The sequence below is a fragment of the Salvelinus alpinus genome, chromosome 27 (genome assembly GCF_045679555.1).
Source record: "Salvelinus alpinus chromosome 27, SLU_Salpinus.1, whole genome shotgun sequence".
Lineage (NCBI taxonomy): Eukaryota > Metazoa > Chordata > Actinopteri > Salmoniformes > Salmonidae > Salvelinus > Salvelinus alpinus.
Window position 1 is genome coordinate 32,391,565 of NC_092112.1, and position 25,424 is coordinate 32,416,988.

General features: G+C 45.0%; 1 protein-coding gene and 1 long non-coding RNA gene across 3 annotated transcripts; one reads left to right on the top strand and one right to left on the bottom strand.

Annotated features, from left to right (window-relative positions):
• Positions 1 to 3,276: 3,276 nt before the first annotated feature.
• On the top strand, positions 3,277 to 4,486 carry LOC139555830 (uncharacterized). The gene is made up of 2 exons (XR_011671025.1): positions 3,277 to 3,696; positions 3,806 to 4,486. It is a non-coding gene; the product is annotated as an uncharacterized lncRNA (long non-coding RNA).
• Positions 4,487 to 4,576: 90 nt separating this feature from the next.
• On the bottom strand, positions 4,577 to 24,664 carry LOC139556418 (fasciculation and elongation protein zeta-2-like). 2 transcript variants are annotated; one of them, XM_071370353.1, is made up of 9 exons: positions 24,247 to 24,664; positions 21,434 to 21,542; positions 12,281 to 12,397; positions 12,014 to 12,155; positions 11,416 to 11,681; positions 10,771 to 10,851; positions 8,325 to 8,400; positions 8,127 to 8,192; positions 6,446 to 7,319 (listed from the first exon to the last, which is right to left on the bottom strand). In XM_071370353.1, the coding sequence occupies exons 1-9, from the start codon at positions 24,549 to 24,551 to the stop codon at positions 7,303 to 7,305; spliced, it is 1,179 nt and encodes a 392-aa protein (XP_071226454.1). In that variant the 5' UTR covers positions 24,552 to 24,664; the 3' UTR covers positions 6,446 to 7,302. The 2 variants fall into 2 exon arrangements, with proteins under 2 accessions (XP_071226455.1, XP_071226454.1); XM_071370354.1 differs by lacking the exon at positions 10,771 to 10,851 and having other exon boundaries at positions 4,577 to 7,319; positions 24,247 to 24,663.
• Positions 24,665 to 25,424: the final 760 nt, after the last annotated feature.

Sequence of the window (25,424 nt, forward strand, 5' to 3'; positions counted from 1 at the left end):
AACATTGTTCTTAGGGGGGACTAGTTACCCCCTAGTACCCTACGCACGGCTGATAAATGAGGCCCCAGGAGAGGAGGGCAGCGTCGGGTCAGAGTGTCAGTCGTGAGACTAATTGCACAGAGCATACTCAAGATGGATGGATGAATGAATGAGTGTAGCCGACATCTCCCCAAAAATCATCCATCGGTTTATTTACCAGTCATTCAAGCTGAAAAGGGGCATGATGGAAGTCGGGCATCCAACACGTTTCGCCACATCGGCTGCTTCTAAGTGAGTTAGTGATGGCGAGAGACGTCCCAATATATCACCTACCTTAAGTGAGTTACCTTGTGAGTGACATCCCTATATGTCACTCTCTCTAAGTGAGTTAGTGTGTGTCTACCATCTCAGTCTCCCAGACACCCTTTGATGGATGGGTTCTGGAGGAGATGGGCTGTAAAAGGCTGATTCTGCCACTCTGCAATGAGATCACTTCCACAATAAAAAGCCATTGTCCCTAATCATCCCGGCAAGGTATGAATGCTGATTAGAGTATTATAAGGATGAATGGTGCTCCCTCCCATCTAAATACGAGCTTTGGTTTGATATAAGGGCCTTTTCCCACTATAGTCAGACCACGATCCATCAATAACCAAAGCCACCAGAAGGAAGTCAGTAGAACATAACACCTGCACGGTGATGTCTCAGTCTTTTCAAACAGCAAACAATACTTTTTAGGCTTTCATATGCATCTACATAATTCATAGGGTAGCTTTATCTCTTACACTCTCATGTATAGTCTAGTGCAGTACTTTTAGTGGGCTTCTTTTCATTTTGCTAATAAGACAATGTGTTGCACAATGTGTTCCACAATCTTCCACATGACATAATGGAACACAGAATACTACAGGACTCAGAGCAGGTACTGCAAAGTAGCGGGCCATGAGGTAATATTGAGTTGTTACTTAGCACCACCATGTGGCAAAATAATTCAGTGCAGGCGTCACTGCATTAATGTCCCTATGACTTGGATCTGTTGTGTTACGCCTGCCAAGGCCCCATCCATGTAATACTACCACTCATTTAGTTCTCATTTTGGAACACACCTCGAAATCCATACAGATCAGGGTTGACATTTAAAAGTGACTTTCAAGGTGAAAGTGGCCTTCACCAGAACATGCCAACTCCGGTGAATCATAAAGACACCACCACCACCACCACTACCACTACTACTACCACCACTACCACTACCACTACCACCACCACCACTACCACTACTACCACCACTACCACTACCACCACTACCACTACGACTACCACTACTACTACCACCACCACCACTACTACTACCACCACTACCACTACTACTACTACCACTACTACTACTACTACTACTACTACTACTACTACTACTACTACTACTACTACTACTACTACTACTACTACAGCTATTTTTCCAGTGAGGTGGAACAAGATCTAGGTAGTTACTGTAATGCGTGTATTAGAGCGGCATGGTACTCTGACTGGCCGTCACCCTGCCTCTCAAGGCAAGCTGATACCTGACACCTGGCTGTTGCCATGACGCTGCTGGGTGGAAGCAGGGGTTGATGGGAGATCTCTGAGGTGAGGAGGACACCTTAACAGCACTCAGAAGTTGCATCTCTCTATTGCTTCGCTTTTTCACTGACCGCATCCTGACCACACCACTAGACCAAACTGCAGGGGAGCTGGGTGGACAAGACAACAGAGTACTTAGAATTTTCAAACCTTCCGAAGACATTTGCGCTCATTTGTGGGGTGTTGCAGAGTGTGTATCAGCCAAGGTAAACAGCGGTGTGAAATATTGATGGGGCAACAGGTGTGATCCCTTACCGTCGGTCAGTCCTTGCCCCCCTGATCACATGCACCTCACGGAGAGGGGGTGTCTATGCCCCCGCCACACACCCCAACACGGACACCAGCACTGGTGAGGCTCTGGACTGGCCAGTCAACCTGCTCTTATTCTCTTTCCCTGTCTTCATACCTCCCTCTAGTCTCTCCTGTCCTGTCAACTGTCATTGCCTTCATGATGTCTACATTAGATGTGACTTTCTAAACTAACATATATTAGATGAAATGTAGTTTTATAAAGATGTGGGTTTGATGCTACCAGGAGTTAAGAAAACTCTAGTCATTGTGCATAGAAAGTATGGTGTGTCAAACAAACATTTTGAGCTGTGAATACCCCACAAATACTCTGGTTCAGAGAGCAAACAAAGGACAGAAATATCACAGCAGTGGGTCAGTAAGAGATGGTTGGATGAGAGAGGCTGCTTAAGGAGTGCGATCAGAGAGGGATAGAAAATAGGCCACGCCAACAAGTGCGTCTCCAGTTACCTGGTTATCTCATCTCTCTCACTGTGTGATCACCTTTCTAAAAAGAGTGTTGACTTGGGCCCATTACCTTGAGCTGTAGCCCCTAGAACTCAGAGTAAGCCTGGGACACAAAGGCATTTACTGATAAAGAGACCATTAGTACACAGAAAGAAACAGCTATATAAAGACGATGAGTAGGTTTGTCCCAGACGTGATAGTGGCGGGTGCATGACGTCTTTAGGATTGAAGAATCAGACAGCAAGTTGGATATTATTCCCAATTAAACAGGTTCAACTGCTGTACACTTGTGTTGCCTCCGTTCCTCTTACCCGTCCCTCTCCCCCTCTAGATCAGGTGGAGCCCACTCCTCCCGGTGGGGAGCGGGCGGAGGGGGGTAACGGGGACGGGTCTCTTTTCTACAGGGAGCTGTGGTTCATTGTGCTGATGACAGGGGTAGCCCTGGTGGTTCTAGCTATCGTTCTGGGGATCATCCTGCACAAGGCCCTGAAAAGAACCCCCTTTACTAGAGAGCGCCCCCCTCTGGTGGCCCTGCCCATGCAGAAGAGGAGCCCCATGGCCGTGTATCCCCCCAGCGACTCCTACCTGGTGAGACGGCCTAACTGGGTATGTGGGAACATCCTATGAAAGAGATGGGTCTTTCAACTTTAATGAAGCTTTCACTTTCATAGCATATAGAAATTAACTTTATTCCGATGAGTTTGCATACAACATGGTGGAATATTTTATCTCAGATGGGGTTTATTCGGACTATCTCAGTGGAAAACATGAGATATGTGTGAAATGTCTCGCTCTGTAACACATTCTCTCTCCTCTCAGTTTGACACAGTGCCCAACACAACAAGCTCCTCCAACAGTGTCACACTCAAAGGGTTCACCATGCACCTGGAGGTTAGAGACCAGGCAGGCACAGGGAGAATCTCAATTGCATACTCCCCGCGTCCTCTCTCCTCCTTCTCAACACCCATTAGATGAGAAAGCCAGAGGTTCCTCCCCTCTAATCTTCTCCAATGGGTTTTGATGAGAGGACACTAGGAGTGTGCAATTGAAATTCTCCCACAGACACATACACGTCTATTTTGGACAACAGTAACTTGCTGCCTTGTCTCCTATCTGTGCCCCAAGGGAGTGGAGGACAGTAAGTTTTGGGCAGGTGGCGACGCCCCTCCGGAGGGTGAGCTAGGTATCCTTAATGTGTCCAGCCTCCACGTCTCCGCTATCCATGGCTCTGCCCACTCCCAGAACTCTCTGCGGCGCAGTGTGAGCCAGATGATGGACAGGAAGTCGCTGACAGGGGAGGAGGAAGTGTGGGACTCTCACATTCAAGGCCACGACAGCGGGATGGTGAGACACCCCGAAATGTAGGCCCTGCTTAGAGGACGTTTCTTTCTTCTTTGTTTATTATTAACTCCTCCTTTCTCCCCCTTTCCATCCATCATCCTTCTTCCACCAGTTTATGGAGGACGAGGAGTTTGTCGACACTATTAAAGGCTTCAGCACGGTGCGGAAGGAACACACCATGTTTACCGACACTAACCTGTGACCTGCTGTGACCTTTGAAGTCCACCCCTCACCTTGTCAGATCAGACAGGTCGACTGGAGGGGCAGCCCCTCACAAAGGGAGGTCGGAGGGGTACAGAAAGCAAGTCATAGACATTCACTAATAACATCCTATTTGACTATGACTGCAACCGACCTACCAAACAGCACTCTTGGATTAAATAAAAAATGGAATACAAAAAATAAAAGTGCAAATATGACTAACTGAAGATAATCTAAGAAAAGGACTTGTCTTGCGAGCCAGGCTATTTGATCATAATTCAGGGACAGAAATGTCGCCATGAAAGAGAAGACTCCTGATGAGGTAGAGGAACTGATAGAGAGATCAACAGTTTCACTGAGAACATTTCCCTGTTTCAATGAGCAGTATCAAGGCATCCATTTATATTGAAATTTGTTTTGGGATTTCTTATAGCTACACTGACCTAAAATACAAAGAGAACAGTGTTTTCATTTTATATAAACATATTTGTATATTGACTTGCTGTTGCTCTGAATGTAAGAATGCCTTTTGATAAGTCGCTGCACAATTTCTGTGTACAGATTGTAACTAATAAAAGTGTGGACCAATTTATTTTTGATAGTAACTTAAGAGTAAAAAGGTGATTTAATACCAATTATTGATCATGGATGCACCCTACAAACCAATAGCATGACACCAAAGTTAAGTCAACATATCATTTTATTTGAAATGAGCTCCAGATGCAATTCTGGCCCAAAAAGTTTGTACCACTAGTCAATAATATGGTTACAAAACAAAAACACTTACCCAATAAATTAATGTACTGTAGTACCACATGACAAGACAACATAAAAACCCCAAATGGGAGAAGTATAGTGCATTAAAAATAAATGAGTAGATTATATATACACAAAAGTTCAGGCATTTACAAAGGCAGCCTTTTTTTGTTGCTTATGTTTATATAAATATAATTCTCTAGATAAAGTGTGGATATACGCTGATATGTTTGCTAAAATAGAGGGACCAGGCGACGAAAGGGGCAGAGCTTCATCCGAGTCAATAACCTTCTCTGATCTCCGTGACAACGCCGTGCCGCTCCAAGACAACCCAAATTATACTACTCAATTTGACTCCAGTTTCAAGGAGTCCAAACCCCACCCTAGCTAGTATATATTTCAGTTCGGCTTAGCTTTCTCATTGCAATGTGGTTCAATGCTAAGGATTCCTTTAGTGTGACATTATTGCTTACCATTCATTTGATTTATCTGAAGTAAAAGTAGAAAAGTGCATGCAGCACATGCTAGGGGTTGTGAATGCTTTTGAAGCTTGCTACAATTGAAAGATAGTTGCATGTGATTCTGTACAGTACCTAGAGGTCTGCTGGCTTCCCTTACTAAAGAAATCTACCTTCGAAGACATTCAACTGAAACCCATTACCTCGACACGACACTCTGATCCAGGGAAAAGCTTCCATTAGACACCATGATTTGACTTCTAATAGCGAGGACAGAACTGGCACTACCGTGGACTTCTTACCTGGGATGTCTAGTTGCTGTCTATAGGTGTCAGGCGGCTTCTAAATACTTCGTCCAGCAGTTACTACAACAGTAGTTTTACTATAGAGTTCCTACAAGCTGATGCTACAACAACCACTTAGCTAGGTCTTCAGGTTCTAGCCTATACTTATCTGTAGCCTTATCAATCACTGATGGCATTATACTACTACCTACTACATGGCTACTCAAGCTGCAGGATGCTGGGCTTGCTAATGTTAAGACATTATCCCCCAAGCATGGAGTAACAACATCGCCACTCTTCATCCTAACGCAATCCATAATCCTCTACTACTGTGGAACCACTGCTCTGGGTGTAGAGTAGTGATAGACTGGACCTGATCGGTTTGTGTGCGACTGCAATTATTGTGCACTGAGCTTAGTTACCTGCTGACGATTTGACAGGATTGTGGCGTACCAAGCATAGCGTTGCTATGACAGATAGTGCTGATGAAGGTTGGCAGTTGTGGATGTAGACAAGAGGTTATAGAAATGTTGGTGTTTGAAGGCTCTCTCCTGTCTTTGAACAGAAACCTCCCTGCCTCCGTTACATTGTCTCCATAAGTACATACAACGATTTAGTGTTCTACTACTGTTGCTACATCCACTGGACAAGAACACATCACCGACTGATTACATCATCACTTGATCCTCAACACAACATCAAAGAGTTATTGGTTTTAAAAACAACATGGTAGGATCAACTCACAGCAATTACACCATTATTTCATCATCCTAATATTAGTGTTATACCCACTGAAATACTATAATAACCCTAAACTTTCAGTACATACTAAGAGGTGAGGTATGAGGCAGGCAAGTTTACAGGGTGATGTCATAATGTAACATGTCACTAGGAGGGGTCAGAGGTTGACAGCTATTGTTTACATAACAATGGTGATGTCATAAGTGGCCACACTACTGGCAGCAAAAAGTCCCTAATTTCTCTAAAACTACAGAAAAATAAAAAGCTGTACAAGCTTGTTCTTTCGGGTTACCTTCTAACTAACTTCTGTCCTTATTTTTTTCCCTTTTTCAAAAAGTTATCACTTAAAAATACATGTTCTATTTGTGCAATTTCCCCATTGTAGTATACAAAATAATGATTTATAACATGTCACTGGTGTAGCTCCCTAATCCTATGTACCAGCATGCAAAGACAAACTGACAGGGTTTGTGAAACGTAAAAGAGATGGGGGAAAAAAACAAGGCTTCTGAATCCCACTAATACCATAGTTTGTCAATCATTAATTGCTCTGATCCATAGGATCTCTCTGTTAAAGTGGAGAGCTCCCATTGGACTCCATGACTGATCCCACCCATAGAGGTTCAAGAAGCCTTATTTCCCCATCCCTCCTATATACCCCAGTCAGAGGGCATTGGCCAGTCTAACAGAGGAAAGACTCATTCCAATGGTCAAGTGACTTCTCCTTGTCTCCTCACCCTATTTCTTACTGATGTGAAAAGACAGACCGGTGAATGTAGAGACAGGAATGAGTTTCCCCTCTCAAGTTATTTTACATTAGTGCAAACAGAGGATAGAGAATAAGTACAGAAAGCCACTTAAGACAAGGAGAGTAATACTGCCAACAGGCTAACAGAGAACCTAACATGCAGAGAAGACAAAACTAATGTGAGATTATAGCATTAGAACATTAAAACACACTTAAAAATTACACGTAAAAAGGTAAGGTAAAACATCAGGTATTAAAATGTGAGTCGAGGGAAAAGATGTGGCGGGGGAAAAACTCCAACAGGAAGAGTCCACCTTATTAGAGGGGTGGGGGGCTCTCCTTCCATTGGTATGTTCCAGAAATCTGCAGCTCCTGAGTGTTCCGTCAGAATGTTCTAGAACAGGGGGCTCCTCCACTAGGTCTATGTGGGACACAGCACTGCAGGGACAAGAATACACAGAAAACAGCTGTCAACCAATAAATGATCCACCAAATGAAAATATGTGCGTAAAAGAGGATTCGTCGCACAGGGAGGAGAGCCACTAAGGGATGAGAGGTTTGCAAAAGAGAAAGAAGAGTGACTCACTTAGGTGGACAGAACAGCACTCACGTGAACAGCTCTATAGTGCTAGAAGCTTGGCGGGAAGTGGGAGTGAGCAAGAGTGTGTGTGAGTCTAGGAGGGAGTGCGTGTAAGACAGAGGGTAAGTGAATGTACACCATAGTCACAAGCACGGCGAGTATACAGCACAAACCCATTGAAGGGTGTCGTCTGGAAGGAGGTGTGTGAGGGGGCTCTTGACACTTTGCGTGTGTGTGTGTGTGTATGTATGTATATATACATGTGTGTGTCTATGATTGTGTGAGTCTGTGTGCCTCACAAACCTCCACGTCCAGCCCTCTCATACCAGAGCTAGCGAGAGAGCAGCGCAGCAGAGACGAGAGGCAAGGAGGGTAAAGGTCAAGATGGAAGGCTCAGAACAACCTTGCAGGCCTAGTATGACACACTTCAGGGAACAAAGAACACACTGGAAGTAGACCCTCCTAACAAAATGTCCTAACCCTTGTGTCCTGCAGTATCTTTCTCGGGCACTAGGTGGTAGTGAGACAGTCAATCTGGACAAAAGCGCTGTTTTGAATGGGAGTAATATTTTCTCAAAGGAATTGAGTACCTTTGAGAATGTACATCGCCGTGTGTGGTCTTTTGAATGGGAGTAAGAGTTTTGTAACTGGTAGAGAATGAGTACCTTTGAGGATGTAGTCTGTTAGGAGGCTGGGTACCTTCTCACTGTCCTCCCTCATGGCATGCAAAACTGCAGGGAAGAGCATAAAAGTGATTTGGGAGTGAATATTATGGTTATAACACGGCTATTATGGCATTATAGTTAAACTTTCATGGTGACTTGCTATTTGACAGGCAAGTGTGGTTTGCGAGCAGTACTCACTCTTGATGAGGATCTGAAGGTCTTCCACAGAGGGGGAGCCAGCCTTCTTCTCATAGGGGATAACTGTGGTCAGGTACTGAGAGAGAGAGAGAGAAACCCGTCACAAACACAGAACGAGAGGAGAGGGAGGGAGTACAAGACACAGGAGAGGGAAGGCAGAGGATAGAGGGAAGACACAGGAGAGAGGGAAGGCAGAGGAGAGAGGGAAGACCCATGAGAGAGGGAAGGCAGAGGAGAGAGGGAAGGCAGAGGAGAGAGGGGGGATGAAAAAGGAAAAGGTTTAACACAAAGAAAAGGAGAAAAAACTGCACCATGATACAAGAGAAACTGAGAATTATGGGAATAATAACTAATAAAAAGACAAACAGAAGAAAAAAAACTCGTAACAGGTATGTTCAGTGGTACACTCAGTGGACAGTTTATTAGGTACACCACCCCATTCACAAAAATGGTTTGCTCCTACAGACATTGAGTCACTTTGCCGTGGCGTGTTATATAAAGCAGGCAGACAGGCATCCAGTTACTGTTCCATTGAATGCTAGAAATGGGCAAAATGAGTGACCTAAGCGACTGAGCGTGGTATAATCGTTGGCGCCCGGCACACTGGTTCCAGTACTTCAGAAACTGGCCGGCCTCCTGGGCTTCTCACACACAACAGTTTCTAGGGAGATGCAGAACAGCATCTTGGAACGCACAAGTCGTCGGTCCTTGTCTTGGATGGTTTACTGCAGCAGACGACCACACAGGGTTCCACTCATATCAGCTAAAAACAAGAAGAAGCGGCCCGAGTGGGCGCACGATCACAAACATTGGACAATTGAGGAGTGGAAAAACATCGCCCGGTCTGACAAATCCCAGTTTTTGTTGCGTCATGCTGATGGAAGAGTCAGGATTTGGCGTAAGCAGCACGAGTCCATGGCCGCATCCTGCCTGGTGTCAACGGTACAGGCTGGTGGTGGTGGTGTAATGGTGTGGGGAATGTTTTCCTGGCACACGTTAGGTACCTTGATACCAATTGAGCAACACTTGAACGCCAGCCCTGAAGAATTTAGGCTGTTCTGGAGGCAAAGGGGGTGCGACCCAGTACTATATGGGTGTACCTAATAAGCTGGCCACTTAGTGTATATTTCAACACTACAAACAACTTAAGAACTTGAGTATTAAAACCTTACCATCACCATTTGTATTTGCCTGACTACTCAAAATGAATAATTCCACTGCTCTATCGTTCGCTACATACTTCAGTCAGAGACTGCCATCGTTAAAGTCGTGTGTGTGGTGACGTCAAAATGAGGGGTGTTGTACAAAACAATGTCATTAGCGATTGAATCATCTCTAACCAATCAGAGTATCAAAGCCAATGACACATTTTCAAAACCTAGCTTTACTCGTGTGTTCTGGCTCTTGCCCAACGCATCGGTTTCTGGGACCAATCAGAATGGTTAGAATGTGTTTGCGTTCTAGAAATTGTCAGGGAGACACTCAGATCCAGACTCATTGCGGAGTAGAAACTAACTACCGTGGGCGTGGCGTATCATTTGGCCAGAGCAAGGAGTTTGGGCAGCCAGGCAATACTTGTATTTGTTCCAAGTCAAGAAACAGATTATTTGTGAGAGCGAGAGAGTCATTGGTCAACTGATCGGAAGCTCCTAGTTCCCAGTGGGAAATTTCACTTGAATGACCCTCCAAGTCAGAATTGCAAGTGGGAAACTCAGAATATGTTGTTACCCGAGTTGCTATGTTTCACCACTGACCTTTTCAACCAAGAGATGTCAACAAATCAGTTTTTGACATTTACAACCTTATCAATATGGAGAATGCTAGTTTAACCATATGTCAATGTTACACAAGCTAGCTAACTTTATTATTAGCAATGTACAATCTTATTGGTTAAAGAATTGTCCCAACTTCAAAAAGGCACGTGAGCACAATGTCGGACTTACGACTTCCCATTTCCCACGAGCACACCCATAGTAATAGGGGAACGCTTGTTTGCAGGGAATAAAGAGCACACTATTGGATGATTCAGCATCAAGTTCCTGCCAATCTCAAGACACAACGCTCAGTTCAACAAACAGGACCACCCATACGTAAAAATGTATGTACGCATGACTAAGTTGCTTTGGATAAAACAGTCTGCTAAATGGCATATATTATTATATATTACAGTATACTACAGGAAAATCATAGGAAACAAAAGAGACACAAAAAGAGAATGTTTTGAAAGCAGAGAAGCTTAATTTGTATTTGATGGACACAGAATGAGCCAGAGGATAAGACAGCAGAGGGCTTAAGAAATAGTATAAAAAACTGAAAAAGAAAGATGGTAAAATAAAGAGAACATGTTGAGAACACAGTAGCAGCAAAAGCTGTAGAGAAAAGAACTGTCAAATTTTGGGGGGGAAACTGAAAAAAAGAGGACGGGTAGCTAGAGAGAGGGGGGCACCTGTTTGTCCCCTCCTGTGCTGCCGAAAGTTTGACGGAGGCCGTTCTGAATGACAGTGGAGAGTCCCTCCATAGTGAAGAGCTAGAAGGAAGCGGAAGGAGGGAGAGAGAGATAAAACTACCAAAGAATGAGAAACCCTCCAAAAAGACATGAGCACTCCAGAGAGCAGGAGAGGGGTATAGAGCTGGATTCAACCCTCTATCGTTTTAGGTTCTGAAAAGGACAGATTATCCACACGGAAGATCAACAGTTCAGAATGGACAAAAACAATGGCAGGATGAAGTCAGACCGCCAGGTTGCTTTATTTGACATTCCTGTTTTCAGCTGGTATTTACTAAGACATGTCAAAATGTCACCATGTACATAGGAACTAGCTGGAAAATAGCTGACTGTAGAATAAAGCGTAAGGGCAGAGACCCAACAGGGTCTGCAGGGTGAGTGTGGCAGGAGTTAGTACAGCACTGCAGGGTGTGTTTTGTTGCTTTTCCATGCATGTGCATTCCCCCCATAGTTTCCAGTGCATGCATCTTCCCTTGTGGTGCGTGTATGAATGAGGGAGTGTCCACAACACACATATCTATACGCGCATGTCTGCATCACAACATGCATTATATGGATTTCAATGTATACATCTGTCTCTCTCACCGTCCCAGGAACGTGTGTCCTGTCTGCCCTCGGAGCGCTGCCTGTGGGCCTGGTCTTCTTCTTCTGGCGGAGCAGCTCGCGGTGCTCCTTCTGCCGATTCTGCACGTCGATGAGCAGCGAGATGAAGCTGTTCTTCACCTCCTTCTCAAAGTCCAGCTCGTCCCTCAGGGCCAGGGCCTGGATCAGCTCCTCACTGTAGCGCCTGATGGCTGTCTCCACCTCCTCCAAGGCCTCGCTCAGCTCTGAGACTGACAGACGATGCAGGCCTGACAGACGACGCAGAACATACCAACACATACTTAAACAGGGCTTGACAAATCACATTTACACATGGGGGGGTATCACATACTAACATACACTTATAAGGTCAGTCACAGATGTTTGCATTAAGCCTTGATTTGATGTGCATTTACAAGTTACATAACAAACATGCAGCAATTGCTGTCCAGTTGTATCTAATGTCTGTTACGTAACAATGCTACTGTGAGCCTGTATCTGCTGTTCAGTTGTATATATGTACGGGTTGTGCAATGTAGCTGCAAGGAGCTGTTAACACTTGAGTTGTTAGGGATTTAGATGAGAGTTAGGAGTAACTCACGGTCCTCATAGCTGGTGTTGGAGCTGGAGCGTTTGAGGTTGCTGAGGTCTTGGGAGAGCATGGACAGGTCTGACTGGGACGGGCTCTCATCATCCTCTGGGTCTGGAGACTCTTCCATCAGCTCCTCAATCTCCTCGATCACCTGCAACAAACAAACAAACAAACAAACACACACACACACGGTTATGTGTGTGGCTTTGTAAGTAGGAGTGTGTAAGGTGTATTTGAGACGTGACAGAAAGAGAGAGCGAGTGTGTGTGTGTGTACCTGCTCGACGGTGAAGAGTGGCTCGTCGTTGATGCAGGACACGATGATGGAGTGCATGTCCATCTGTTCCCTCAGCTCCTCATCATCAGACAGGTCAAGTGGCATGTTGTCCAGCTTCTGTCCATCACAGAGAGAGGGAGCAGAGAAACAGAGAGAGAGAGAGAGCAAAAAAGGGGGATGCAGTCAGCTTGGTGGGGAGGTGCTAGGGCGATATATATACAGTGGGGCAAAAAAGTATTTAGTCAGCCACCAATTGTGCAAGTTCTCCCACTTAAAAAGATGAGAGAGGCCTGTAATTTTCATCATAGGTACACTTCAACTATGACAGACAAAATGAGGGGGAAAAATCCAGAAAATCACATTGTAGGATTTTTTATGAATTTATTTGCAAATTATGGTGGAAAATAAGTATTTGGTCAATAACAAAAGTTTCTCAATACTTTGTTATATACCCTTTGTTGGCAATGACAGAGGTCAAACGTTTTCTGTAAGTCTTCACAAGGTTTTCACACACTGTTGCTGGTATTTTGGCCCATTCCTCCATGCAGATCTCTTCTAGAGCAGTGAAGTTTTGGGGCTGTTGCTGGGCAACACGGACTTTCAACTCCCTCCAAAGATTTTCTATGGGGTTGAGATCTGGAGACTGGCTAGGCCACTCCAGGACCTTGAAATGCTTCTTACGAAGCCACTCCTTCGTTGCCTGGGCGGTGTGTTTGGGATCATTGTCATGCTGAAAGACCCAGCCACGTTTCATCTTCAATGCCCTTGCTGATGGAAGGAGGTTTTCACTCAAAATCTCACGATACATGGCCCCATTCATTCTTTCCTTTACACGGATCAGTCGTCCTGGTCCCTTTGCAGAAAAACAGCCCCAAAGCATGATGTTTCCACCCCCATGCTTCACAGTAGGTATGGTGTTCTTTGGATGCAACTCAGCATTCTTTGTCCTCCAAACACGACGAGTTGAGTTTTTACCAAAAAGTTCTATTTTGGTTTCATCTGACCATATGACATTCTCCCAATCTTCTTCTGGATCATCCAAATGCTCTCTAGCAAACTTCCTGGACATGTACTGGCTTAAGCAGGGGGACACGTCTGGCACTACAGGATTTGAGTCCCTGGCGGCGTAGTGTGTTACTGATGGTAGGCTTTGTTACTTTGGTCACAGCTCTCTGCAGGTCATTCACTAGGTCCCCCCGTGTGGTTCTGGGATTTTTGCTCACCGTTCTTGTGATCATTTTGACCCCACGGGGTGAGATCTTGCGTGGAGCCCCAGATCGAGGGAGATTATCAGTGGTCTTGTATGTCTTCCATTTCCTAATAATTGCTCCCACAGTTGATTTCTTCAAACCAAGCTGCTTACCTATTGCAGATTCAGTCTTCCCAGCCTGGTGCAGGTCTACAATTTTGTTTCTGGTGTCCTTTGACAGCTCTTTGGTCTTGGCCATAGTGGAGTTTGGAGTGTGACTGTTTGAGGTTGTGGACAGGTGTCTTTTATACTGATAACAAGTTCAAACAGGTGCCATTAATACAGGTAACGAGTGGAGGACAGAGGAGCCTCTTAAAGAAGAAGTTACAGGTCTGTGAGAGCCAGAAATCTTGCTTGTTTGTAGGTGACCAAATACTTATTTTCCACCATAATTTGCAAATAAATTCATAAAAAATCCTACAATGTGATTTTCTGGATTTTTTTCTCTCATTTTGTCTGTCATAGTTGAAGTGTACCTATGATGAAAATTACAGGCCTCTCTCATCTTTTTAAGTGGGAGAACTTAAAAAGAAATTGGTGGCTGACTAAATACTTTTGCCCCACTGTATATATACACTGCTCAAAAAAATAAAGGGAACACTAAAATAACACATCATAGATCTGAATGAATGAAATATTCTTATTAAATACTTTTTTCTTTACATAGTTGAATGTGCTGACAACAAAATCACACAAAAATTATTAATGGAAATCAAATTTATCAACCCATGGAGGTCTGGATTTGGAGTCACACTCAAAATTGAAGTGGAAAACCACACTACAGGCTTATCCAACTTTGATGTAATGTCCTTAGAACAAGTCAAAATGAGGCTCAGTAGTGTGTGTGACCTCCACGTGCCTGTATGACCTCCCTACAACGCCTGGGCATGCTCCTGATGAGGTGGCGGATGGTCTCCTGAGGGATCTCCTCCCAGACCTGGACTAAAGCATCCGCCAACTCCTGGACAGTCTGTGGTGCAACGTGGCGTTGGTGGATGGAGCGAGACATGATGTCCCAGATGTGCTCAATTGGATTCAGGTCTGGGGAACGGGCGGGCCAGTCCATAGCATCAATGCCTTCCTCTTGCAGGAACTGCTGACACACTCCAGCCACATGAGGTCTAGATTGTCTTGCATTAGGAGGAACCCAGGGCCAACCGCACCAGCATATGGTCTCACAAGGGGTCTGAGGATCTCATCTCGGTACCTAATGGCAGTCAGGCTACCTCTGGCGAACACATGGAGGGCTGTGCGGCCCCCCAAAGAAATGCCACCCCACACCATGACTGACCCACCGCCAAACCGGTCATGCTGGAGGATGTTGCAGGCAGCAGAACGTTCTCCACAGCGTCTCCAGACTCTGTCACATGTGCGTGTGAACCTGCTTTCATCTGTGAAGAGCACAGGGTGCCAGTGGCGAATTTTCCAATCTTGGTGTTCTCTGGCAAATGCCAAACGTCCTGCACGGTGTTGGGCTGTAAGCACAACCCCCACCTGTGGACGTCGGGCCCTCATACCACCCTCATGGATTTTTTGTATATATATATATATTTTTAAATCTCTCTCTTTTCGATTTTTAATTCGATTATACCTTCCGGCAACCTAACCTCACCCAATGTGATACGGAATCGCTATTATTTTTTAACTTTGGAACACATTCAAGAACCCCCAGTAGCTAACCAGCTAATCAGCTACAAGCCATTTAGTCATTTTTAGCCAATGCTAGCAGCTTTTACCTTCTGCACAGACACCAGCCCTGTTATTAGCCTGGATATTACTCACCAATTTACTAGCATCGGACTGTCTCTCCACAACAACGCCGGATTCCTGCCGTAGTCCCTGAGCCACTGCTTCTGATCCTCACAGCTAGCTTGCAGCTAGCGCCACTGCCACGAAGCTAGCAGCAGTTAGCAAACAAAATTCTACAATACCTCTTTCGCCATCTGGCTTGGATTCTCTGTCGACACGGCGCCCCGCTGCACCACCACGTCTGGTCTGCCGACAAATACCCCATCCACTGTGTCTTCAACCGGCCTCCGTCTGAGCAGACCCCCTCCGTCTGAGCAGTCCACCCCCGGGCTACTAACTTTAAACGCCGCGTGCTAGCGTAGTGGCGGCTTCCCTGCTCCATCTACGGCTGCCCCCTGGACACTATGATCACTTGGCTACATAGCTGATGCCTGCTGGACTGTCCATTAATTCACGGTACTCCATTCTGTTTATTTGTGTTTTATCTGTCGGCTCTGTGTTTTAACTCAGGCTCTTTGTGTAGTTAATCCGACCCTCTCTGCCTAGTCATCGCCATTTTACCTGCTGTTGCTGTGTTAGCTGACTAGCTGCTGTTATCTCACCTGTTGTTTTAGCTAGCTCTCCCAATCAAGACCTGCAATTACTTTATGCCTTACTGTATGTCTCTCTCAAATATCAATATGCCTTGTATACTGTTGTTCAGGCTAGTTATCATTGTTTTGGTTTGCAATGGAGCCTGTAGTTCCACTCCCCGTACCTCTGATAACTCCTTTGTCCCACCTCCCACACATGCAGTGACCTCACCCATTGTGACCAGCATGTCCAGAGATACAACCTCTCTTATCATCACCCAGTGCCTGGGCTTGCCTCCGCTGTACCCGTGCCCCAGCATACCCCTGTCTGCACATTATGCCCAGAATCTATTCTACCACACCCATAAATCTGCTCCTTTTATTCCTTGTCCCCAACGCTCTAGGCGACCAGTTTTGGTAGCCTTTAGCCGCACCCTCATCCTACTACTCCTCTGTTCCTCGGGTGATGTGGAGGTAAACCCAGGCCCTGCATGTCCCCAGGCACCCTCATTTGTTGACTTCTGTGATCGAAAAAGCCTTGGTCTCATGCATGTCAACATCAGAAGCCTCCTCCCTAAGTTTGTCTTACTCACCGCTTTAGCACACTCTGCCAACCCTGATGTCCTTGTCGTGTCTGAATCCTGGCTTAGGAAGGCCACCAAAAATTCTGAGATTTCCATACCCAACTATAACACTTTCCGTCAAGATAGAACTGCCAAAGGGGGAGGAGTTGCAATCTACTGCAGAGATAGCCTGCAAAGTTCTGTCATACTTTCCAGGACTATGCCCAAACAGTTCGAACTTCTAATTTAAAAAATGTCTCTCTCCAGAAATAAGTCTCTCACTGTTGCCGCCTGCTACCGACCCCCCTCAGCTCCCAGCTGTGCCCTGGACACCATCTGTGAATTGATCGCCCCCCATCTAGCTTCAGAGTTTGTTCTGTTAGGTGACCTAAACTGGGATATGCTTAACACCCCGGCAGTCCTACAATCTAAGCTAGATGCCCTCAATCTCACACAAATCATCAAGGAACCCACCAGGTACAACCCTAAATCCGTAAACATGGGCACCCTAATAGACATTATCCTGACCAACTTGCCCTCCAAATACACCTCTGCTGTCTTCAATCAAGATCTCAGCGATCACTGCCTCATTGCCTGTATCCGCTACGGGTCCGCGGTCAAACGACCACCCCTCATCACTGTCAAACGCTCCCTAAAACACTTCTGCGAGCAGGCCTTTCTAATCGACCTGGCCCGGGTACCCTGGAAGGATATTGACCTCATCCCGTCAGTTGAGGATGCCTGGTCATTCTTTAAAAGTTACTTCCTCACCATATTAGACAAGCATGCTCCGTTCAAAAAATGCAGAACTAAGAACAGATATAGCCCTTGGTTCACTCCAGACCTGACTGCCCTCGACCAGCACAAAAACATCCTGTGGCGAACTGCAATAGCATCGAAGAGTCCCCGCGATATGCAACTGTTCAGGGAAGTCAGGAACCAATACACGCAGTCAGTCAGGAAAGCAAAGGCCAGCTTTTTCAAGCAGAAATTTGCATCCTGTAGCTCTAACTCCAAAAAGTTCTGGGATACTGTAAAGTCCATGGAGAACAAGAGCACCTCCTCCCAGCTGCCCACTGCACTGAGGCTAGGTAACACGGTCACCACCGATAAATCCGTGATAATCGAAAACTTCAACAAGCATTTCTCAACGGCTGGCCATGCCTTCCTCCTGGCGACTCCAACCTTGGCCAACAGCTCCGCCCCCCCCGCTGCTACTCGCCCAAGCCTCCCCAGCTTCTCCTTTACCCAAATCCAGATAGCAGATGTTCTGAAAGAGCTGCAAAACCTGGACCCATACAAATCAGCTGGGCTTGACAATCTGGACCCCCTATTTCTGAAACTGTCCGCCGCCATTGTCGCAACCCCTATTACCAGCCTGTTCAACCTCTCCTTCGTATCATCTGAGATCCCCAAGGATTGGAAAGCTGCCGCGGTCATCCCCCTCTTCAAAGGGGGAGACACCCTGGACCCAAACTGTTACAGACCTATATCCATCCTGCCCTGCCTATCTAAGGTCTTCGAAAGCCAAGTCTACAAACAGATCACTGACCATCTTGAATCCCACCGTACCTTCTCCGCTGTGCAATCCGGTTTCCGAGCCGGTCACGGGTGCACCTCAGCCACGCTCAAGGTACTAAACGATATCATAACCGCCATCGATAAAAGACAGTACTGTGCAGCCGTCTTCATCGACCTGGCCAAGGCTTTCGACTCTGTCAATCACCATATTCTTATCGGCAGACTCAGTAGCCTCGGTTTTTCTAATGACTGCCTTGCCTGGTTCACCAACTACTTTGCAGACAGAGTTCAGTGTGTCAAATCGGAGGGCATGTTGTCCGGTCCTCTGGCAGTCTCTATGGGGGTACCACAGGGTTCAATTCTCGGGCCGACTCTTTTCTCTGTATATATCAATGATGTTGCTCTTGCTGCGGGCGATTCCCTGATCCACCTCTACGCAGACGACACCATTCTGTATACTTCTGGCCCTTCCTTGGACACTGTGCTATCTAACCTCCAAACGAGCTTCAATGCCATACAACACTCCTTCCGTGGCCTCCAACTGCTCTTAAACGCTAGTAAAACCAAATGCATGCTTTTCAACCGTTCGTTGCCTGCACCCGCACGCCCGACTAGCATCACCACCCTGGACGGTTCCGACCTAGAATATGTGGACATCTATAAGTACCTAGGTGTCTGGCTAGACTGCAAACTCTCCTTCCAGACTCATATCAAACATCTCCAATCCAAAATCAAATCTAGAGTCGGCTTTCTATTTCGCAACAAAGCCTCCTTCACTCACGCCGCCAAACTTACCCTAGTAAAACTGACTATCCTACCGATCCTCGACTTCGGCGATGTCATCTACAAAATAGCTTCCAATACTCTACTCAGCAAACTGGATGCAGTTTATCACAGTGCCATCTGTTTTGTTACTAAAGCACCTTATACGACCCACCACTGCGACCTGTATGCCCTAGTCGGCTGGCCCTCGCTACATGTTCGTCGTCAGACCCACTAGCTCCAGGTCATCTACAAGGCTATGCTAGGTAAAGTGCCGCCTTATCTCAGTTCACTGGTCACGATGGCTACACCCACCCGTAGCACGCGCTCCAGCAGGTGTATCTCACTGATCATCCCTAAAGCCAAAACCTCATTTGGCCGCCTTTCCTTCCAGTTCTCTGCTGCCTGCGACTGGAACGAATTGCAAAAATCTCTGAAGTTGGAGACTTTTATCTCCCTCAACAACTTTAAACATCTGCTATCTGAGCAGCTAACCGATCGCTGCAGCTGTACATAGTCCATCGGTATATAGCCCACCCAATTTACCTACCTCACCCCCATACTGCTTTTATTTATTTACTTTTCTGCTCTTTTGCACACCAGTATCTCTACTTGCACATGATCATCTGATGATTTATCACTCCAGTGTTAATCTGCTAAATTGTAATTATTCGATTTATTGCCTACCTCCTCATGCCTTTTGCACACATTGTATATAGATTCTTTTTTTCTACCATGTTATTGACTTGTTTATTCCATGTGTAACTCTGTTGTTGTCTGTTCACACTGCTATGCTTTATCTTGGCCAGGTCGCAGTTGCAAATGAGAACTTGTTCTCAACTAGCCTACCTGGTTAAATAAAGGTGAAATAAAATAAAAATGGAGTCTGTTTCTGACCGTTTGAGCAGACATGCACATTTGTGGCCTGCTGGAGGTCATTTTGCAGGGCTCTGGCAGTGCTCCTCCTGCTCCTCCTTGCACAAAGGCGGAGGTAGCGGTCCTGCTGCTGGGTTGTTGCCCTCCTACGGCCTCCTCCACGTCTCCTGATGTACTGGCCTGTCTCCTGGTAGCGCCTCCATACTCTGGACACTACGCTGACAGACACAGCAAACCGTCTTGCCACAGCTCGCATTGATGTGCCATCCTGGATGAGCTGCACTACCTGAGCCACTTGTGTGGGTTGTAGACTCCGTCTCATGCTACCACTAGAGTGAAAGCACCGCCAGCATTCAAAAGTGACCAAAACATCAGCCAGGAAGCATAGGAACTGAGAAGTGGTCTGTGGTCACCACCTGCAGAACCACTCCTTTATTGGGGGTGCCTTGCTAATTGCCTATAATTTCCACCTGTTGTCTATTCCATTTGCACAACAGCATGTGACATTTATTGTCAATCAGTGTTGCTTCCTAAGTGGACAGTTTGATTTCACAGAAGTGTGATTGACTTGGCGTTACATTGTGTTGTTTAAGTGTTCCCTTTATTTTTTTGAGCAGTGTATATATAAAATGTATTCTAGCATGATATTCCAAATGCCTGTATTTTTTTTAATGAGCGTTGATGTCCACTTGTTCTCATATTGTCTTTTTGGTCTCGTCTCCTTCGCTCCTTCTGCGCAGTGCACCTTCCCATTTACACACACGCCAAGCCCCTCACAAAAATGAGAGATACCTTGTTCATTTCTGACAAGCTGGTACTAATCACAATGTGCATTTGAGGTTTGGTCCAACAGAATGGGTCATATGGTCACCAAAACACATTGAGACATTATTTTACTGTAATAGAGAAGTAACCCTCTCTAACTATATCATTTTTATATGTCTCTACTCCTTATACTGCACACAGAGCAGACACTACTAAAACACGAATATCAATAAACGTTGATTTGGGAAATGTATGCTCAGTTTGTTGTGTGTGGCATTGCGTTAACACGTACCACTAGCAGCATTTTAGCCAAAGACTGCTTTACTAGCTGTCTATTCTGTGTTTTATAAATCTGCAATAAGCATAAAACAATTCTATAAGGAATTGTCATCTCGTTCTAATTAATGAGAAATAAGGCAGGCCACTTGATTTCAACTTCTGAACAAAGTGGACGGGCTAGCACGCTGTTCAAACAGTTGGAGACAGACAGAAGGGTGTGTTCATAACAATTCAACTGTTCTACCTTGTTAGATAGAAAATAGATCCAAGTTGGCTACATTTGAAATATAAAACTTAGCTGGCTAGTCACTAGCACGTAGGCTTGTGCTTGAGAGCTGGTTTATGAGACTTGTATACATTTTCTATACTGCCTGCTACAAGAAGTCATTATTAGTGAATGTGCATTATGTATGGTCCTGGTAAAATTTGTAACAAAAATGAATTTTCATAGACTTGAATGCCAGATTGAAAAAAAGCAGGTGATACTATTTTGATTACATTATTAGTGGGTCCTGTAGTTGTAGAAGGCTTATATTAATCCTAGGTACAATTTCACAAGCCTTCAATTCATTACATTATTGCTGACTGTTGGAAATGCAGTGTATTTGACCTTTAAAAATTGTCCAACAAAGCTTGTTTACAAAAAAGATTATATATATTTTTTTCTTCTTCAAACAATATACATCTCGATTAAAATATATATATATATTTTTTAATCGAGATGTATATTGTTTGAAAAAAAACTAGATATGATTTTTAGGCCATATATTTAAGTACTAGGAGGTGCAGACTGTGTGTGTGTGTGTTTGTGTCTTACCCTCTGCTCACAGAGATTGAGAGTGGGGAGATGCAGGGAGCGAATGTGAGAGGTCTTCCAGTCCACTGGCATCACATTGCCGTAGTTATCGGTCAGAGCATTCCACACGCTGAGAGAGGGAAAGAACGGTGAAAGAGGAATATGGTGAGGGGAATGAAGAGAATGAAAGGGTGACAAGAGAAGAGTAAGTGGGGGAGAATTAATGGAGAACAATGTGAGGTCGAAAGAGGGTGAGAAACGAGGAAGGGAGAAAGAAAGAGGTAGAAAGAGAACATTTTCATTCACAGCACAAAAAAACGACTTTCCACACTGACACATCATTAGTTGGCAGTAGTTTGTCATCCTCTTTTCTCACCAGCCACCCACACACCACTTGTCTCTGTCTTTGACACAGCTCGCGTCTCTCTGCCCGCTGCTAACAGCACAGGAATCTAGCATTTCTCAATGCCAAATCTATTGTCCAAGTATTTTCTTATAAAGGGCTCTGCTTTATGCTACAGGAAAATACAGAATACATTTTCATGGACCTTTCTTCCATTTTGTACATAGAAACCGCTACACAATTGGAGTGAGCATGTGTAAGATACATGCGAGGAAGAGAATATGTTTGGCGTAAGATACATGCGAGTGTGTGTGTGTGTCTGTCTGACCCTGACTGCTGCGAGCAATGTGAGGATGGGCATTGTGAACCCACGCGTCAGATAGGCTTTGCATCAGAGAGATTGCTGCCCACACACTCCAATGAATAGACATGTGTTATTCGCATAACCCCACTCTCTCCCTCCCTCTTACTCTCTCACTAACACAGCATTATTACCATTAACAACATACCGTTTTGGGATAAGTTCCCTAAAAATGGGGCAATGCCGGCAGGAACCGCTTTGGCCCCGTCTCTGTCACCCTTTGATCATGGCATTGCTATTCTCAACAATGCACACACCCTGCATAAAACAAGCCTCTCTGTGGCCAGTGGGTCTATGTAGCTTCATGAGTAGTTCTCCTTCTGTCCTCCTATGCCAAGGGAAGTTGATCCTGAAACTTTTCCCAAAAGCACATTAGGGAATATAAAACACACACACTCCTTCCAGTCTTCCTGTCATCCTCGCTGTGTGTCTCTGCATGGAGCTAGGCCATTAGCCAACTTCAGAGCTAGTTAGGAGTCAAGGCATGTCCTCCAAATGAGCAGTCTCTCATGAAAGGACTCCGCTGCCCTCAGTGCACTGCTCTTTCTGTCCAAACTCCCCCCTCCACTTCCCTCACACACATCCTCCTCACCCTGGTCCCAATAGTGGCACTGCAAAACTAGGTCTGTGTGTACTGTGTATACATGTTCTCTCTGTGTGTGTGTATTTATGCGTGAATTCAATTCATTCTTTCCCTGGAAATTGATATTATGAACAAAGCGGAGCTGACATCGTCAAGGTTGTATCTGTATTGAGTGAGACAGCCCAGGAGACCATTTTAGGGAGATGACACTGGCTGTTCTGTAGTCAGAGCATGCTGATGAGTCATACATAGACCAACATTACAGGCTAACAGATCCTCTGCCATCTCCACAAGTCTTTATTATAGTGATAGCCTAGCTACCTTTGTTATAGCATGTGTTACTTAAGCAATAAGGCCCGAGGGGGTGTGGTATATGGCCAATATACCACAGCTAAGGGCTGTTCTTACACAACGCATCCCGGAGTACCTGGATACAGCCCTTTGCCGTGGTATATTGGCCATATACCACAAACCCTGAGGTGCCTTATTGCTATTATAAACTGGTTACCAATGTAATTAGAACAGTAAAAACAAATTTGTCATACCCATGGTATATGGTCTGATATACCACGTCTTTCAGCCAAATCAGCATTCAGGGCTCGAACCACCTGGTTTATAATATTATAAAGACCACCATTCTAAGACAACAGGGATTGTTTAGGTTAGGCCTACATATGGGAGCGCATTTTATTGTAAAAGGGTCCAGTGTTTCCCCCAAGATTCTTTGGACCTGACTCAAAAGCAACATACAAGGCTGCCAATATCAAAAGACACGATCTCGGTGTGTGCATATGACTATGTGTAGGCTGTGTGTGCGTGTATAGAGCAAGTTGAGGGGTGAAGAGGAGGGTTGAGCTCAGATGTCCTCTACAGATCACTGGTTTTATAAACGCTGTCCATCACATAATCTGAGCTGAAGCGTGCCCTTTCAAAAACAATTACAAAGACGTACCTCGATGTATGCGTTTCATTTGTTTAAATGTCACAATGACGATGTGGTTCATCAGCAGTGCGTCAATAGAGAACAGCCCAGACTCCCGTCTGTCCTGAGTTTAGACAGACTCAGATGACTTGAAAGTCAGTATAATAACTAGCTACAGTGCCGGAATTGGGAAAATTAATTGCAGTGCACATAGCTAATGCACGAGACACACGTAGTCTAATATTTTGAAGTAACTTATGTGAAAGGAGGGACTGTTTAGGAAATCATGCAATGCAAATATCAAGTTGTTTACAAACTAAAGTTGGGTAGCTAGCTACATTGAAAACACAGGTCAGTTAGAGTTATAGCTAAGTGCTAGAAACAATATACAAATGTAACCTCTTGAAGGCTCTGGTCTTGAAGTCCTGATTTTCTTAAGTTACCTTTGTGTCACGTGCATTCAACACAACCATGGCTATCTAGCTAACAACCCTGTTGTTTAAATGCCTAGCTAGCAGCAGGCTAACCTTAGCAATGGTAGGCTAACTAACTAGTTTAGCAAAACCAGATTTCAGATGATAGGTTAACAATGCTAAAGTAATAAAGTAGCACAATTCACACTCACTCGTCGTCCTTGAGGAAATTATCTTCTGTGATAGGTTTAATGGGGGCTATGTTTTCAGTTTCAGTGTTGTAATTTCGGAAGCAAACTGTCAGCTTCTCATCGAAGTCGTGGACAAGGTCCTCCATTGATTTGAAGCTGCATATCTCCCCCGAAAAGCTGTTGTCGATGTCCGAGAAATCCTCCGCCAGGCCCGTGTCAGCCACGTTCGAGTTCAGCTGGTCTAGTCGGTTCGGCGACCCTGAGGCCGACTTGAATTCGTTGAAATCCTGCCAGTCTTCATCGAAGTGGGCTAACGGCGCCGCCATGACTACCGCAGGGACTCGGTTCGGCTGCCCTACCCCTGGATGGTGCTCTATCCTCGGCTATAACGAATGTGCCACTGATGATGATGAACATGGAGAAGACTGATAAAGCTAGTGGTCTCTGCATCTGCTGACGTCACGCGTGGTGGGTATCCCTCCCTCTCTTCGATTGAAGAGCAAAACACACATGGGGTTTTGGGGGGATATTTTTTCAAATTTGTATTATATTGTTAGACTGTTTAAAACGATGCAATTGTATTCTTTAATCTTCATGTGAGTGACTGTGGTCAGTAGCTTGCCTTACAGGATTCTTAGTTAAAATGCACATTTGGCATATTTCACCTATGGTTTCAAACTGGAGGAAAAGGTAAAACAAATTTATAATCCTTGAGTATTTCAGCATTGAACCATAGACTGTTGAATGTAGGCTATGTTATGTAAATAAAATGCCATTAAATGTTATTGCAAGCATATAATTTCCCACCTGGTGGCGGTGGTGAGCTAATGTAAAGAGGAATGGAGACAAAGGTCTATAGTTGGAGATTATGCAATTTCTCTATGGCCTGTATAATACGTGGAGAAAACGACTTCACAAAGGCACCTCAAATTAGAAATGTATTTCAAACAAGATTTTTAACTTAAAATAGTCACAATTTATTGGTAACAGTTCTTGTTTATCCCCAAATTTGGCATTTGATCCCCTCTGATGCACACACTATGCCTCTTTGCTGCCATGCTGTTTCTCTGAATTACACCAAATGTCATCAAATGTTCAAGTGTGTGAACCAGTCAACAGTACAAACAAAGTTAAACACAGGAAATTGGAGAGCTCCTTTCAGTCTGAGAACTCAAACTTTCCTCTAAAGTCTGTCGAGA

What these genes read in the sequence shown, in the direction of transcription:
- LOC139556418 (XM_071370353.1), bottom strand. Translation starts at nt 24,551, where the DNA reads ATGGCGGCGCCGTTAGCCCACTTCGATGAAGACTGGCAGGATTTCAAC. An exon ending in AATTTCCTCAAGGACGACGA is followed by an intron (nt 21,543 to 24,246) that starts GTGAGTGTGAAT and finishes TCCCTCTCTCAG; the next exon opens with CGTGTGGAATGCTCTGACCG. An exon ending in GGACACACGTTCCTGGGACG is followed by an intron (nt 10,852 to 11,415) that starts GTGAGAGAGACA and finishes GCTTCCTTCTAG; the next exon opens with CTCTTCACTATGGAGGGACT.